The sequence below is a fragment of the Rhopalosiphum padi genome, chromosome 2 (genome assembly GCF_020882245.1).
Source record: "Rhopalosiphum padi isolate XX-2018 chromosome 2, ASM2088224v1, whole genome shotgun sequence".
Taxonomy (NCBI): Eukaryota; Metazoa; Arthropoda; class Insecta; order Hemiptera; family Aphididae; genus Rhopalosiphum; species Rhopalosiphum padi.
In genome coordinates, this window is record NC_083598.1 from 84,539,360 (window position 1) to 84,558,282 (window position 18,923).

At 30.7% G+C, this 18,923-nt stretch overlaps 1 protein-coding gene across 7 annotated transcripts in view; it reads left to right on the forward strand.

Annotated features, from left to right (window-relative positions):
* Positions 1-18,923, forward strand: part of LOC132919441 (protein sprint) — an 85,897-nt gene that overhangs the window by 54,713 nt on the left and 12,261 nt on the right. For all 7 annotated transcript variants that reach the window (XM_060981048.1, XM_060981049.1, XM_060981053.1 and 4 more), the window contains one exon: positions 4,512-4,689. In XM_060981048.1, the coding sequence (XP_060837031.1) occupies positions 4,512-4,689 (178 nt within the window). The remainder of the gene's footprint in view (positions 1-4,511; positions 4,690-18,923) is intronic.

Sequence of the window (18,923 nt, forward strand, 5' to 3'; positions counted from 1 at the left end):
AGAATCATTTACTACGAGTATATTATTATGCTAAAAAAGTAAAATATTCATAATGTATTTTAAATTCACAACTATATTTTCTCGCTAACATTAAAAACATTAATTTACTATTATGTATTTATCAGTTGAATATAGCCTTCAATAGTTATAATATTATTGAGCAACTTTAATTATGTTCATTCTGTGATTAGTTTAGTCGATGTAAGATCTTACAATATAGTTTGTCTCAACATTAATTATTATCAGTTTAGTAGTGTTTTTATAAGCATTTGATTGTTTTTTTTCTATTGGTCTAATGTGCTTTATAAACTGTATATTTGATTCATATTACGTAGGTCGTCGTAAGATAGATAGTATAGATATACAAAAAAAATGTATTTTAATTATTTAGCTGTTTTTAATGTTTTTTAATAACTTTTGTTAATTAATAGTGATCTATAATAGTTATTTGTTAGGTAACTGTTAATAATATATTTTAAGCTAAAAAATAAAGCAAAGTAAATAATACTTAAAATAATAATAGAATTTTTTTTGTGCTTTAATATCCGTACTTTTATTATCAGATTTTCTTATCAAAAGCTTTTATACCGAAAATCATACTTATTATTATATAAAATCCTTTTCGATTCAAGTGGCCTATTTTGGTTATTATAATTAGATAAGGCATCTCTCCTTTGATGGTCTAACCCGATGTTTTACCTCAAAAGAATGAACGAATGAAATGAATAAAATAATTTATACGGTATCTACTTAGCGTTGAAATTCTACGCTGTGCAATCATAAGGTTTTTTTGAATGAATATAAAAATCATCGTATTCAAATTGGAGAGATTCTAAAAGGGTGTTACGAACTATTCATGGTGTAACCAAAATGACTCATTCGGTACAAAGGGTGATTGCAAGAAGTGTAATTTTTTTTTTTTTTGTTCATGTACATACAGTGTGTATAAACTAAAACCTATACTAGGGTAGTAGGGATTCGCAGACAGTTTCCATGGCGACCATGCGTCTGTCTGTGACATTCTAGTATTATAACTGCAAGGGAACCGACAATGGGGCCACCCGGCTATCCTTTTATCAGATATAATAATCCCTTATTACCTTATGACTTCATAATACTGAGCAAGCAACAACCAATAAATTGGCTTCCGTTCGGTAGAACACACTGTATAAATATAATGTATACCCTTTTCTCGGGTATACATGTTTTTTTTTTTTAAAGATTCCTTAGTAAATTCAGTGGCCCGGATTATTGGATTTGACATGGAAACATGCCCCGCAGGGATTTCTTCTTTACCTCTGTTGAATTCAAAAAGTAATAACAGTTTAAAACTTGAGACACGTTTCTTTTTTTTAAAAAAACAACGAAAATCCTTTCAGGAGGAGCAGGTAGGTAATTAACACTTTTATTTGTTTTCGGACATATTTATTTCTTTTGCTAAAAAATAAATGATAGCCTTGTCAGCTGTCTTAATGAAAATTAATGTATTCGTTTACCATATTGTTTAAATTACCCGTGTTTTATTGCAAAATTACAAAAGAAAATAAGAAATTTGCTTTTATAAAGAAATAATTGTATAAATATATACATACAATATGTATATTATATTATTATATGTATTCGTATTTGTACACAGTAACATTAATAATGCTGTTTACGTATATTATATACACATGGTTTACTCTAAAATTTGAAACAACTTTTACATAAACATCAGTTGAAACAATATTAAATTTAAAAATGTATATGATTTAATATCTACCTAAATCTATTATAGTCAATATTATTTTTTATTGATAACCCTATATCTATAAATTCCTGTCAGTGAATTTCCCTTTAAAACGGACAGTTCAGAGAGGGGCTACAAAACTAATTATTTGCTTTCCGGGATGAAATTAATTGATATCTCTCTAAACCAGGTTTAATGCATCGGGTGCTGTTGGAATAATGATAATGTTAATATACTGACGCCCTCCACGAAAATAGCATTCTCGTCAATTATATGTGGTGATGCTTTTCACGCCGAAGGTGTACTGATATATATATATATGTGTGTGTGTGTGATTATTATTTTAGCTATCGCCCTTTATCCTATCATTTTAGTATTATGTCTATTCATTTCTGTGTATTTAAATTACTATTACATTATTCATGAAATCTAAAATAGTTGATTTTAGGATAATATGAATGTAATACATATTTGAAATATTATATGATTTATCGACTATCGTTCGTGTAGGTACCTACTGTAGGCTGAATGGCATTGGATACGTATCTAAAATACCACTCTGAAAATGTAACATAAATTATTAAATATCGTTTAGAATATTATATCTAAAATACAGACTATTGTTTATGGTGTTAATTGCCCTTTATACAAACATAATTTACATTGTTTATAGCTAGATCGAATTGATTGAATCTAAATTAGAATTTACATTTTGAGTTAAAATAAAATATTTTGATAGTAGTATTATAGGAATAATATAGTTAATGCTGTTTTTGTGCTTTCTTCGTTTTCTATAGCTTTTTCTTTATATTATATAAGATGTACAATTGAAAATTCTTATTTTAAATCCGAATGATGTATTTGTTATTTTTATTATGGGACGTGCGTTGTTATTGAATAACAATAACATTTAAGTTACGTTAATGGTCATAAGTCGTCGAAGCGAAATAAAGTTCAATTAAAAAAAATAAAAACACAATTTATATTTCGATCATACATTGATAATAATAATAAGTGAAAATTCATCACTGATCTAGGTAATAGCGCTTTTATCGATGAAACTCTAATTTTAAAATTAGCTTTTAAATTGGTAATTATGATATACGTAATACTATAGCATACTACAACTTATTGTGAACTTGAGCAATATAAAATTTAAACATGAATAGGTAAACATTGATTTTGTATATTTTATTTTGTTGTCATCTTTTGTGAATTAATAATTAATAACTTTCTTAACAATTTATACGTATACAACGGTATGTTACGTCAAAGGAGCATCTGTGCAACGTGTAATCCGATTATTTAGTCTTTGCTAACATCTGAAGTCTAAATCGTCATTGTTGGCTAAATATTCTCTACCCTCTCTAAAAGCCTCCGAACCTCCATTTCAGCCGATAAGAAGCTTTTTAAAGGGCTCTAATCCATTTCATAATGCGAATCCAGTCGTTTATCTTTAGTTTATAAACCCCATCAGCCTTCGGGCAGACTTGGAATATTCAAAATATATTTCCTACTTTATCCAGACTAAATATATTTTATAACCATATACCTATAAAAACAACTTTTTTTTTTCACACACATCACTTAACTCGTATAATAATAAATATTAAACACTATTTTCCTTCGGTCCGCAGAGTTTTTCATTCTATATATATACAGATATAATTGAAAAGTTGTTTGGTTTGATGTGGTGTCCCACCCTTCTCACTCTAGTTGTCTCTCAAGTGCCATTATTACAAAAGATAGGAGACCCGAAGTGACTTGTGAACGTTGATAAACAAAGAGCGATGTTTCTATTCGGGTTACCATTTCGTCTGTTGTCATACACACAGTTACGCACACACGCACACGCTAATTGTGCCTTCAGTTGAAAGGGTTGTCTGGTAATAAACCCCCGCCAAAAAGGGCGGTCGAGGTTGCTTAATCCCTGCTTATCAAAACAGCACACAGCAACGTTATTAATTGCGTTTTGCTCCTTTATGAGCGGTTCTTATTTATTTTATGAAATATAATAATTCATTAAATTGTCTTAGTTTAATGATCAAAGCACATACAAACCTCTTTTTGTATAAAAACGGGGATTTGAAAAAAAAATTGTTCAAGTTTTGATTCTAAAGTTATATGAGATAACCAACCATAAAAGTCAGGCGTCTAATAACGTTGACGCCTAGCCTATGTAAAACGATAAAATCTGAATGGTTATATGAGCAATTATATCCAGAACCAAGTTCCCTCCCTTGGGCTATAGTAATATATAAATTGTATTTGTCTGTGGTTGATATTTTTATATTTTAGGGGAATAATATTGCCTATGGTGAAATTGGGTAAACTTGTCAAAACTTTATTATATTATATTTTGTTGGTGAAACAATAACTAGAACTTTGTTAAAATTAGATTACCATGTCACTATATTGTTGTTTTATAGTTTATTCATTTATTAATTTATTATATATAATATTAATTTATATCAAACTGTATTGGAGTTATGAATTGTAAGATTTATGTTTAATTTATTATGTAAAACTATAAATAGTCTATATTCCTCAAGGTTAAAATGTATAGCACATATATATTAATATAATATAAAAAATATTTATTTTCATAATCAACGTATAGTGAAAGGAAGTTCAACCACAATTTTTAAATAAATAAATTATAATACAGACACATTATATGTACTTACTTTTAATCTAAGTGTACACGTTTATATTATAGTAACAAACGTCATACACAATAATAATATTTTAATTAATATTGTTGCTTTTTTTTTTTTTGCAGAGGTGATGCGTTTCTTGAATCTTACATCGACGGACTGGCTAGATCTCAGGGCCCCGTGGTCAGCGGGACCGAGGACGAAGATCAAGATGGCAACTTGATCCGTGCTGAAGACAAACAGTTCCAAGGCGATGAAGAGTTTCCCGACGGCCGAGAATTCAAGTTTAATAATTTGTCACAAGTGAGTTTTTTTTTATACGTACACAATAAACATTATCTACTTAACTAGATTAAACCAATAATAATAAATTCGAATACAAATATTATCGCGGTAAACTGTTTGTGCTGAGGAGTGAATAAGAGGGTTATTTTATGTGTAGTTATAAATCGTGTCATGTGCCCGCTCCAAAACAATTCGAAGACCGTAAAGCAATTTGATGTCCGTTTTTTGCTTATCCGTGAAAGCTATTAATGAAAAACCCCGAGTCATAAATCGTCGGTCGTTTGTTATTAAGCTCTATAACCAAATGTATTGCTCGACGGTCACAAACGTTGAACAGGATAAATACTAAAAGCCAATTGAACGCGTCATTAACCATACAGTAATAAAATGATGGCAATATAATATAAATACTATAAGGGTTGTTCACTGTCGGCAACTCACATATTATGTTTGCTTTAAGTAATCTCGCACTCTTTGTAACGATTTTAATACCTAATCACTTTAATAGCTATAAAACAAAATATTACATAAACAATATATAATATACTCGTAATATGACACCTATATATTATACTGTAAACGTAAAAGATAAACAAATTTACTTATATTTTTAAAATTATTTTTCCAATCAATACATTAAAATAACACGTATATTATAGAGCTTTTCTAATCGTAAAATTACTCGAAAATTTAAACTGTATTCTCTCTTTGGTCTGCCGGCGTATATAAAGAAGGATTTATTATTTTTTATTGTTATATATTATGTAATATAATTGAAACAGTGAGTTAACGAAACGTCGAAACCTGTACATAAATTACTACTGTAATTTACGTGTACTACGTTATATTAACGTAGTATTTTTCAATAAATTTAAGTAATGTGGTAATCATACTGACAGTTCTAGATATTATTATAACAATTATAACAAGCACTTTTATATACTTAAATTATGTCGAGTATATTTCATTATATTTCTGAAAGAGCACATTTATTATTCCGTGAATCATTAACGATGCTTTTTATGGAAACATATTATGATTACACTTACTTTAGGTACGGAATAACTTTACTATTATAATATAATAGTACAGCGCGGACACTATATAGTTCTACAAGGGTATTGTCCTAAAAAATTAGGCAGGTACCGTATTTCGTTGTTTGCCTAAAATCAGCATGGTGCAATTAAACTTTCTCCGAAGTTCTCTCGACCTGCCGCGTATAACAGCGCGGGCAAAGCAGCTCAGAAATGGATTTAATAATTTCATTATCTCTCGCCGTTATATATTATAATGATATACGAATTGGAGGGACCGTACTCGCCCACGAGCATTTCATTTTCAAAAGCAACGCGCGTGTTTAGAACGAACCCTCGAGATTTAAAATATTTTTTTGTTTATGTTTTTTTTTTTTTTTGTTTTGGTTTCGGGCAGATTTCGATAAAAGAGAATTTCTTCGGCTCAGAAAACTTGGGTGGCTTATTCGGAAAAAACTATAACCAAAACCCACGAACGAATTAATGCATTATTATTGTCTTGTCCTCCCTCTACTGCAGTTTGCGGTCCTATTGTTCTACACACGTCATTATATAGTATTATGTGTGTACATGTGTGTATATATAAATGTATGTCGCTCCATCGTACTCGACAAACGCCCCGTCCATGTAGTGACTGAACAACACCTGCTGAATACCAATGAGCCATCGTGTTCGCGTTACTCGGTAATTTATCGATTTTGGTGAATATTTGATTCGCTCTCGGTTTATACACATATATATATATAACGCATATTATATTATTTTTTTCCTTCTCATCTTCTTATTATTTTTTGAACGCCGCTCCTTTTCGTTTATCCCCACGTTCCGCGAGTTATAATTCGGAATTCCGATTATTATTCGTATTCACGGCCGTCGCGCGCGGTGTCATTATAGGCATTATATTATATTATGTATATCTTACAAATGGAAATAAATAAAACGATTTCTAAAACCCGTATCGATTATATAGTGGCAAACAGCCGCCGCATACGCATTTACAGTAGAACGGCGGCCGCGTAACAGTCGGGAACACAATATTAATATTATAGTCGCTCCGGTGTTTTATGCCCAGCGGGTGGTCCGGTGACGATTGAACGTTCTGATGTACTTGTTAGCAGCGTATATTAAAGCGCATCATACGTTGTTGACGGAATGTCGGCCGTATCGAACGCTACCATTATTTTGATTTTTCACCGCTTCGTTCATCACTTATCATTATTGTTTCCAACGGCTGTAAACATCTAATGTGATGTCCGTGGTGTAGTCATGTAAAGTTGTTTATGCTTCCTGTTGAACTATATTAAAATGCATTATTATATATTAATATTATAAAAACTCGGTTTGTATAATATGCTTAAACGATAAATTCGAATTACTTTGTATTTTTAAAATTATTTTGAATCTTACTAGGTGCCTAAATAGATAATACATCTAATTTAAAAAATATATATACATATATCTATGTTAATTATAAATTTATCAATTTACCCCCCACTATTTCAGTCATTTCACTATAGAAGTGTACAAGCTAATACAGTCTGGACATTAATTATCGATTATGTTACGATGCATAAAATATTAATGTTATATTAAACAAGTTATTAATGTGAAAATATTGTATTGTTAACCTTAATTTAAAATTAGGTAAACCACTCGGCTACCTTTTAGTTTTAGTACGTATTATATTATTTTATTCTAAATGAGGTAAAAGTTTGAAAGTTTCTCTAATAGATTAATTAAGCAGCGTATTCGGGATTGCATTTTAATTTGATTTCATTTACTTTGATGAAAAATTTCAAAAATCAACGTTGCGGAATTTTACGCGAAATGTCTCTTATAGGAATAAGGTGTGTAATTAAATTGTTTCATCAGCGAATCGAAAATAGTATAGCTATTATAATAGCCTGGTATACTGGAAAAAATGTTTATCGAGTTCAGCGCTTTATAGTTGTGTATATAATATAATATAATATAGCGAAGGAAATTATTTACTCGTCTTGCGCACTATCGCTTCTATCCAAAATTTAATACATCAGCATTTTTTTTTCTTCTAATACTCTTTGTATAAATAAAGATAATACCTACTAAAACGATTTTAATTGTTAAATATTTTTAATATTCATCTATTCATTTGTTTATTCGATAACAATACGATTTTACAACTATAGATTTATTATTTCCTATTGTTATGGTTTATTCTATTTGAATTATATAGTATAAACTGGCGGGTTATATTATATTTGGACTACATACAGTGATAATGTAGTCATCACAGATCCGACGAAGGTTGGATATTTCCCTTTTTGTTGTTTCGTCGACCATAAAAGAAATACGTCAACAAAACTGATAATTGATTTTATATTTTGATTGATTGGACGTAATGTTGCAGTCATCGTTGTTTCGTGTCTCGCTCGGTTGTCCGTTTCGAGGGGGACATTATCAAACTACGTCAACATAAGACTCTTTATTGGGATGAAAATGTAAGATTCGTCCTTATCTTTAACGCGGCAGGCTTCGTGTCACGGCGTCGGTTATAATTGCGAAAAAAATATATTAAAAACTCATCACGTCGTAAAAAATACCTAGTATTTACTTTGCTATGTATTTATTCTTATTTAAAAGAAAAAAATGTTTTTCATGATTTCGCCGTCGTTAGCAATTTCATTCTCCGACTACCGCGACTATATATAATATTGTATACTGTTCATATGCCGTCGGAACGACGGCGTCGTCTACTTCATTGCACGCGCAGTTTTTTCCTTCTTTTCCTTCTCTATTCGATTATACAATAATATTCTGTACAATGGTAAAAATCGCTTTTGATCGAAACCCTGTGGCTTGGTGAATTTTAATTTTTATCCTACATTGGTCTTCCGGTCAACATAATATACAAACACGATAATAAATATTTTATTTTGTTTATACTTTAAGAAGAAGATAATCGTTCCCAGTGCCCCACTGGATGTGTTCGTATAATATATGATATAGGTATATAAATATATATTTTTATACTATATAATTTATATGTGCACTGACGAGAGAGGTTGCATGACAGCCCGCGGTCTCTGCAGGCTACAGCATCCGGCCCCCCGGTATAGCGGCCCCAGAGTCGGACGATGATCGATAGCAATGTATATAGATATACAAATATGTGCACTATAATATTTGGCGGACAACCCAGCTCCATTTGTCAAAATTATAGTCGTACATTGTGCGGTTCGTCGATTTTTCTGACGCTCGCACATTAATCAGATGCTCGTTTTTTACCTCTAAAACAACGTCGACTTTATTTTTTAGATAGTTTGTAAGTACTTGTCGCACTCCTCACAGTAAATTTATAGTGGCGTGTCGTCTGTACCCAAAACCGCTACGACAATAGTATATTCTTTGTCCGGTGAAAAAATTATAAATAGTTTTTAGACGTAACTAGTAATTTTTTGACGCTTTTTATTATTTGCTTTGAATACAATTATTATAAGTACCTATAATAATTATTATGTTTATATTTTTCGGTCACGAATGTGTTTTATTTTTAAGAAAATTTGCTCCAAAGTACAAACGTATTATATTATAGATATTTTCAAAAATTTGTATGCATACTATATAGCAGTTTGTCTTAATCGTGTTGTATATTTTGGTGAAAAGCCAAAATGATTACGATTTACGTGGAAAGGTTGGCCGGAATGTTGTTAACAAATTATTATTTAAAACACTAGCACTCACGTCCAGGTAAATAAGGTTATAATTATTAATTGGACTAGGTCAACTATTAATAATATTATCTAACGTTGAGATGTATACAATTAATAATACATAGTAATGTAATACCTTGACTCTTGAGAGCACAACAATATTGTTATCTTTATAGTATTATATTATGTGGAATAAGAATATTTTATCATGACCAAGTGATAACACAATATTATCATTTATTAGTAATTACCTAGTTCGATGACATTATCATTATTTGAAAATAATATCTATACTATACGTTTATACATAAGTACATAGCACACAAAATGTGTAGGTAACCACTGATTATTTATTATGTTTGGAAATTAGTATGATAAAAAATACCATACTTCTTGCTCATTAACTGAATAATAATATGTATTGTCATTGTACATATATGTACCTATGTTCAAATTGCGTATTAATTTATATTTTAACTGTGAAAACTATTATTATTTATTATACACGCATCGTAATTTTTACAATTTTCCACCGGATGAATTGAAAAAGTATAAGCTTCATAACTACATATATACATACAAATACACATACACACACACATAATAGTAACGTTACGAGGATAATCTTTTTTGTTCTATAATTATTCTAATACCTATCGTTCGTATAAAACACTTTTTTTGTGTCGTTTCTTTATATTTCAACTGCAGTGTTTTAGCAGAATACAATTAAATTTATCCCCTTTAAAATCGAGGGGCCATTCAAAATTAAATTCTTACATTATTCATTAACCGTTATCACGCGCATACCGCTGGAAAACGTACGATAATAATTAATATTTAATGCACCGTTCTAATTTTAAGGATTCGGTACATTTTAGATTATTTGACAAAACTATTGTTGAGATTGTTTTAATCCGGACAAATAATTAACTGTATAGGTAACCGCACGTTTATCAGCACAGCCGTATAAATCGATCAGTAGACGAACTCTTAATCCGTAAACGGTATAAAGTGAGCGTGCGTCCACTGACCCTCTTATGTCTATTTCTCTGATACATGATTTAATGTGCTACTTTACCAACACACACTCACACACAAGCAGTCTTTACTTAAGAGCTAAAACTCATTAATTATTAATTATTAATATTAATATATTTTATTGCAACACCGTGTATCATCCTTATCACCTTCCGACTATATTGTCTATTATTATTATTTAATAATTATATACATATTTTTTTCAGTACATCTTATATATTATTTTGATAATATATTAGGTTATTGTCGTTGCTATAATGCTACTGAGTCGATGCCCGATAGTATAGTATAACGTGAATTGTAATTACTATGGTTTTGGGTTTTTAGTAAAATATATGAACGACGAAACTTTGATAAACCACATAATATAGTAAACGAGTGTCATTACATCATGTAGGTATTCCAAAAGACGTTAGTCTACTAAAAATTATTAAAGTAATAATTTTTAGGCTATAAAGACATAGTAATGTATAATGTATTACTGTTTTTTAATTCCACTCAGTATAAGAGGTACTATTGTAATTTGTAAATCGTATACGATGACATTTTTAACTTATATTTTGTCCAGTTTTATTCTATAATTTATAAAAATGTTTGACTGGAAGTTTTTCAATTCCGTATTTTTAGATCGATAAACTTTACGGTAGCGACGCTTATATTAATGTGTCTTAGAAACAGAAATATAAAGTATATATATATAAAAAAAAAAAAATAGAAAGTCGTTACAAAAACCAATAGCTTGCTTGCCTCGCTCGGAATCTTGAACATCGGTATAAATCGACTACAGCCATGCAACGTACATATTATTATATTATCGTGTTTCAGAGTCCACGGAAAATCTGGTTGGCTTTTTTTCCTCTTATCCATTAACAATAATTATATTATATACGATCTTTCGTTTGAATTGGATGTACTCGCAGCAGTTACATTATATACAGCACATATATCTATACATATATAATATCGTATATTATATTTTTCTTCGGTATACAGTTATTATATGCATTCCGGTAACAATATGTCTAACGAGCCAGTGCGCAAGTCGGCAGCAGTGGTTGTGTACGCCGGGATTTACTCGTTTATTTTTTATTCGCTTCTCTTACTTTGGCAAAGATTTCAATTAAAAAAATAACCTCGGCCCACGGTCGGGTACTCCAGGTGAATGGACGCGGTAGGGTTACACATACATAAATAATATGCGGCGGCATATACAATACTGCATTAGCCCAGTGCGTAAATGATATTCGCGTTTGGTTGTAGAACCGCACAATAATACGTATAAAAGCCGAACCGAATGCGTGCATTAAAATAATAATATCCGTGGGCGCTTACAATATTGCCCGAGGAAAGTTTGTCCGCGAGCGACGTCCGTCTTTGGGGAGGGCCCCCATATAACGCAGTATATATATTGTACTTAACCTTCCCCGCGTGGTGTGTACCTATTGTCGGACGGATGCTGGGCCGGTTGCAAATAAAAGCTACCGCGGTTTCTCCCCTGGCAACGATGTGTAAGAGCGCACGGGAAACCTCGTATTATATCCCGTGATATACAGACTCCGTAGAGCGTGTACGACACATCATCGGTCGGGTTACTCTGTACACATACAAGTGTATAGTATATAATAATTTACGAGTATATAATATATATGCTGTACTATTCGGGAATATTTTTTCATTCGTTACATTTTGACGAACACGAAATGATTTAAAGATGTATGAAACGTCCGCGCGACTAATTGAACGTCGGCTACTGACATGCAGTTGGACATCGAATATGTACATAAATCATTGCGTGATGCAATTATTATTATAAATAGTCGCCTCCACCCGCTAAAACCGTTCCGAAAACGCCGCAGATTTATTCACGCGTATTATATAATATATTGTTATATATGGTCGTTTAAGAAACATAATCATGGCCCTCTTAGTTTTCCAAACTTTTTAGGAAAGAACAAAAAACCGTTTGATTGTTAGGAATTTTGAAAGTTATAAGATCTGTTTTTACAATTATTAATTCTAAAAACGTATACTGTGTATTTTTGAAAAGTTATTTTTAATAAAAAAAATCACGAGATTGGCCTTGATAGTGTATCTAATACTTGCATTTTAGATAGGCCACGCGATGACATTTTGATTTTTCACAGTGAACATATCGTTCTAACCTTAAAATCATAATAACATGGACTCACGCGTCTTGAAAGCACGAATCCGTTGATATATATAAAACGCAAATTCGAATGTTTTGAGATTGGCCGTGATGGTTATTAAGTGGCGATATTATATGCTGTCGATTTATGGTTAGAAACCGTATCAAATGTTTTTTCGTGTGTATCGAAATTCGAAGTGGCAGCGCAATAATATCACACACGTTACTTGAGTATTATAATTATTTCATTCGGTCGACTGTTGAGTAAAAAACTTTTGCCATTCGTCAGTAAAATCGTAGGTACCTCTTAATAATAATTGCTGTAACAAAAACAAATTACGTCGATTGAAGTATAGGTAGATATATGTATATATACACAAGAAATACTTTTTTTTCTCTCACTTAAACTTTTGTATTCGATGTTATTAATGTTATTGTATTTTCTCTCTCAAATACTCACTAACAACACTTAAAGTCGTAAAAATGTAATAATTATTTTCCTGAATGTTTTATTAAATTGTACCATCAAAATAATATTATTTTTTTTTTCATTGTGCAAATCTTTTCTTTTGTATTTAATCACTTTTTTTTAAAAAGAAACTTGGAGTTTGTATTCAAATTATTAAAACTCATAATATTTTGTATTTTTATTTATTTGTGTGACATATTTTGTATTGTCTTATTAATTCTAATAAACATGTCGCATAAATAATTCCGATGTTTATTAAACTTGTATAGTTATATTACAATTCTTTTAATTATTATCAACGTTAAATATCGATTGTAACTGTCTATACTGCTTGACCGAAGAAAACAGTATCTTGAGAGGACTTTAGGTCGTTTATTATAAAATCATAAAATTATAAAACAGTAAATGAATCATGATTTATAATGCGTGAATCAAGATCAAAATTACAATTTTGTCTCTATTTCGTCAATTTTGATTTGTCATTTATTGAAGCTTATTCTTGATGTCTAAATGGATTGTGGGAAAAAAAATATATAATTTTCGAATATTTTGCCAACAGCACAAATACGGACAAATACGGCGCAGTGCCAATATTGCAGAAGTTTTTTATACGTGTGTCGCAAAATCAATTTTTAGTGGGTTGTGTGCGTGCTAAGACAATAATTGGAACGTGCTGTCTATAATACCGCCATTCGCTTTTTATATACAATTCGCCGCAAATACCCAATTTGTAAAATGTGTTTATTTTGTTAATTTTGTATAATACGCATACATAAAAATGTATTAATTTACGTCCACGTGGACACGTATAGCACATAATTATTTTAAAATATTATATAATACATATATAATATAATATAACATAACAATAATACTATTTATAATCATATAATCAATTAGTTTTTGCAACAAATTGCAGATTCAAATAAAATAAGCCCAACTTATAAACAGTAATTAAATATGTTAATTATGTGTTTGAAAAAACATTCACTTGTGGTATATTAAACTTGTGTATCAAATAAATCAAAATTATTTAGCGTATTGCAATCTTGAGAGATACGATATATCAATGAGATTATTATGATTTATAACCGTAAGGATTTTGGTGGATTGAAATTGAGAATGTAAAACAAGACCACGATAGGTGTTGAGGAATAAGCAAATTTAATAATTAAAGTAATTTAGAAACTTATAAGTTTGGATATAAAAAATATATAAGTAAATCTGCATCTAGAGGTAAATCTATATGAAAATTGGCCTAGATGGTTGTTAGAGGTGTACTCAAGGAAGAGGGTTGTTACTTGTTAGGCTCAAAATGTTGGTCTTTTATAGCCAATGATAAAGTATAAAAATCATCTTTAGACACGTTCAAATTATTCAACGTGACCAATTTGTGAAGGATTCCATAAAACTGACTGGAACTCTAAAGTGTGTTCAACTAGTGATAGACGTTTTAAGATACAACTAGTTTTAGAATCTCTTGATATTTCTTTCTACAAAAATCAAAGCATCTTACGTCTATTGTGCAAGTTTGTTGAATATGAGTGGAAAATAATAGGTTTGATTGTATAGTACAAACCCGATATTACGAACAGTATTAATTCAAGGCGATCACCAATGATATGATATTCCTTATTTATTTTGTTTTATAACAAAAGAGAATGATTTTGACACGTTTAGATGTATTTAGTTTTAATAAAATTGGTAAAGCACCAATCACACGATGGTTTTAAGTTTCCTCGGAAATTCTCACTAAAAAACAAATAAAATATCATGTAATTTGCTTCTAACGTTCTCGAAAAAAAAACAAATACACTAAAATACCACCTATATACTGTTCACTCGTAAGTCTGTAAATCGCGGGAAGTTATACTACTGTATAATGTCGTATTAAAGTAGTGCCGCCACTGCAGACCAAGTATTTTTACTGTATCGCGTTTCATTATCGCAGTACATCGTTCCGTTTGTGCCGTGCGTAATACGCGGCTACCGCCATAACTGCCGCCGCGCCTCGCATTTCGTTATACGAGACGATTTCGCTATATACATATTATTATAAACAAAGTGCAATTAGAATTAATGTACTCGAACTCGACTTGAACCACGTCGTCGGAAGTGGAGTGTGGGGGGGGGTTTAATAATAATTGCTCTGTGCGTGCAGCACTATAAACCTATAAAGTCGCTATATTATGGAAATCGATATGGGCCGTCGGCGGTGTCATCTAATACGCGTGCAGTGTACCATTTTGCGTGTATTCCTATGTAATGTTGTTATTATAGTCCATCACTGTAGTATTCATATTGAATACTCTATACGTCCTTACATTGCGAGCCCCACCCACTTACGTTTGATTCCGGGCTTATAAGGTCTGTAAACAAATTATCTGACCCTCGTCTCGTAAAAATCGTTGATTTCATCATGTTTGAAATGGAATCTTCGTTAATTTTAAACGGATCACATAGAAATTCGAGTTTACAGTACTTCTTAATTCTTATATCTTTGACATATGTCATTAATACTGTATAATATTGTTATGCACAGCAAATCATTTTATACGAGTTATGTTAAATGTGAATGGTTCAAGTATAATAATTATTATAATTTCTAAGGCATTTATGAACAACCGCTTTATATGTTATACACAGTGTTACTTATAAGAGTAAACATTAATTTTTTGAAAAGTATTAATGGTTATGAAATAATTTTCAGATTATTTGATGTCATTAAAAAAATTTAAAAGATAATTTAATTTTTAAACAATTAAATTTTTATGTTCAGGAACAATATATTTTTCTGAGAATTTTAGCGTAGAAAAATTAAAATTCGAACAGTGTTAGTTAAAAAGTCATAAAATATATTTAATGTTAAAATTTTAGATGAGCGGTGTGTAGATAAATATTTTACGGGGTACCCTTGTACAACTGAACTCCGATTATCTGAAATTTAAGTACTTACTTATTACTGATTAACTGCTTGTTCGACATTCAATATTTATGTAGGTATTTGAATTCTCAGAAAAGTACTCTGCTTTGGAATATGAAATTAAAATGTATGCTGTCATAAAGAAAAAAAGGAAAACCTATTAAAAATAGTAAAAATGTTTTTTTTTTTTTAGTTATAATTTCAAATTAATTATGGAGTAAAATATATTTGCAAACAACGTTAGTACTTTTAAAGATAATTAAAGTTAAAAGTATCACCTTGTACATGTATCGGTGTATATTACTTGATTGGGCCTCAGCACACGTGACCAGGGGATAATCTGACCCTTTCCACATTGAATGTTTGTGCGGGTACTGTAGCTGTACGATATTGTAATCGACTCTCTCTCGGTAATAACTAAAATAATTATCAAAATTAAACGGTAATGAAAAAGCACGGTATAACTGTTGAATTCACGAAAAGAGTTAAAACATTCATATTTTCGAATATAATTTACAGAACATTTATTAAACCATTAGACTAAATACACTTAGGCTATGTTAATAATTGTGCACTGTACCATTATTATTATGGCTTTTATTAAGATTTAATTTCTTGTCCGCCTATTTTTTTCTTCTTAATCTTATTTCAACAAATTTTGATTGAGTAAAATTGTTATCCTGAACGACCAGAACAAACTCATATTATACTAATAAAATAGCCGTCACACAGTTATTTTCACATCATGAAGCGTAAACAATTAACACCAATATAATAACTATTAAAATCGTTGACCGGTTTTAAAAAGTCGATGTTTACAAATATTAAATTAATATAATATGGTTCGTTACTACAAATTGAGTTCGTGTGTTTGTATTTACATATGATTATAATTAGGTATTTCGCAGTCATATTATAATATATTATTATTATTATTATTATTGTAACGTGCTTGACGACGAATCCGGTCCAGTGTGGCATGTAATATAATTAATAATAAAAAATATTAGAATTTATATGTTATATCTATTATATTATAGTGACAGCTGCTACTTGCATTAGCTGGGTTAATAAAGGAAAAAACATTATTATTTTTATTATCGAATATGTAGATATACGTGCTGTTGCTACTGTAGTGCAGCGAGTCCTATATAGTCATTATAGTCAGTCGTTATTATGGTCACCTATGCAACTCACGTGTCGAGGTTCGTACTTCCTTTGTATACCCACCTATATAAAATATATAAATAAAATGGTTTAAAAAATTGTTTAATGTTTAATCAACTATAAAAGTAATATATACATTACACACAAACAACCGTAACAAATAGCGTATGCGATCTTTTCGGCAACGTATTATATTAGGAGCGTAATAGCGTATTCGTTCAATATTGCCACTCGAAGAATAGAACATTTTCCACCATGTGGAAGGACATTTTAAATTTAAATAGCGCTTGTGAAGGAATTTTAAACGGACAGTTTTTTAACGTATATATATATATAAAGGCACTGAATACTGATCGATCTAATTATGCGATGTAGATTTTGAAGACACATTATTTTCTTGTTTATTTTTTTTTTAGAACTTTTAAATCAAATTTTAACTCGTACTTATCACAATTTAACTTAAATATAAAAATGTTATTTACGTTTTCGTTTATTCAACAACGAATTTACTAATTATGCTTTTTCAGATAAATAAATAGAAAAAGTTTTTCATATTATTAAGATCCAAAGTAAATATATTAAAATGTTTAAATTCGTTTTTTTTTTAAAACTGTTTGATTTTATAGGTATTTAAGACTTGAAAATTTGAAAAAAGTTTTGAGTCGATCTTACCAGAATTTAAAAAAGTTAACATTAAGCCGTTCATTCATCATAATAAATTATAGGTTGTAATTGTCCGAAATCCCTAAAAACCATTGCAGGGCATTAAATTGTCGGGTGGCTATTGACCTAGATTCAGCGCGTATACGTGTGTATAGTATATATTGTGTATATGGTATACAACACTCATGCTGGGTATTTTCATTAATATATCGGGAACCGAACGCTTTTAGTGATAAATTAAAGAATAATTGATCGGCCACTTATGTTTTCGATGCGTTTTAGTCATAGACAGATACACGACTGTACGTGTTGAATGTGTAATCGAAGTCTTGTGTTATAATACATAAATACGTACTGATATGTAATATTATGATGGTCGACTTCGACTGAAAACCTATCATCGTTGACAAACATTTCATTGGCATTGTACGATATTATTACGGTATTGCGGGTCGAAAAGTAGTGTCTTGCGCGAGGCAGATTATCCGTATAATAATTTCGTAACTTTTGTAATGGAATTTTTTTAATCCAACGCCCTTTAATATTGCGGACGACTCGCGAGACGTTCAAAATCTGTTATTTTTGTAACCTACATATTGTATTATACCGTCAACAGCTTTAAAATAAAACCAAAAGAAAAAAATCCATCATAAAGAGTTGGCAAAAGTTTTATACGCGCTAATTGAAAACCCGTGTACGGCGGACGAACCGAAGAAAGTTACCACTCGCGTTATGACCGGAATTACCCACTCGTCCTACCCTTTATGTCACTCCTTGTCGCCCAGCCCATTCTACCGACCTTATACATACACATATATATATATATTATACACTGTATACGTTTTACGAGTCGACGAGTCTCGAGAGTCTTCGTGGCGTATGTGCACCTGTAGTGCGGACACAACGGGGTCTTGTGGGGAGGGTGGGGGAGACGTCTTTAATCAAGTGCATCCCGACCCGATGCCAAATCCAATCGTCGGAAAACTCAGTTGTACGTATACACGCGTGCGTTTGTTTGCCAACCGCAATTAAGTTGATCCCTGTATCGCTCCAACGGAATTGGATCACCAAACCAATTCTATAGTTTTTAATTGAATCTACGTGGTTACGGTATTATGTT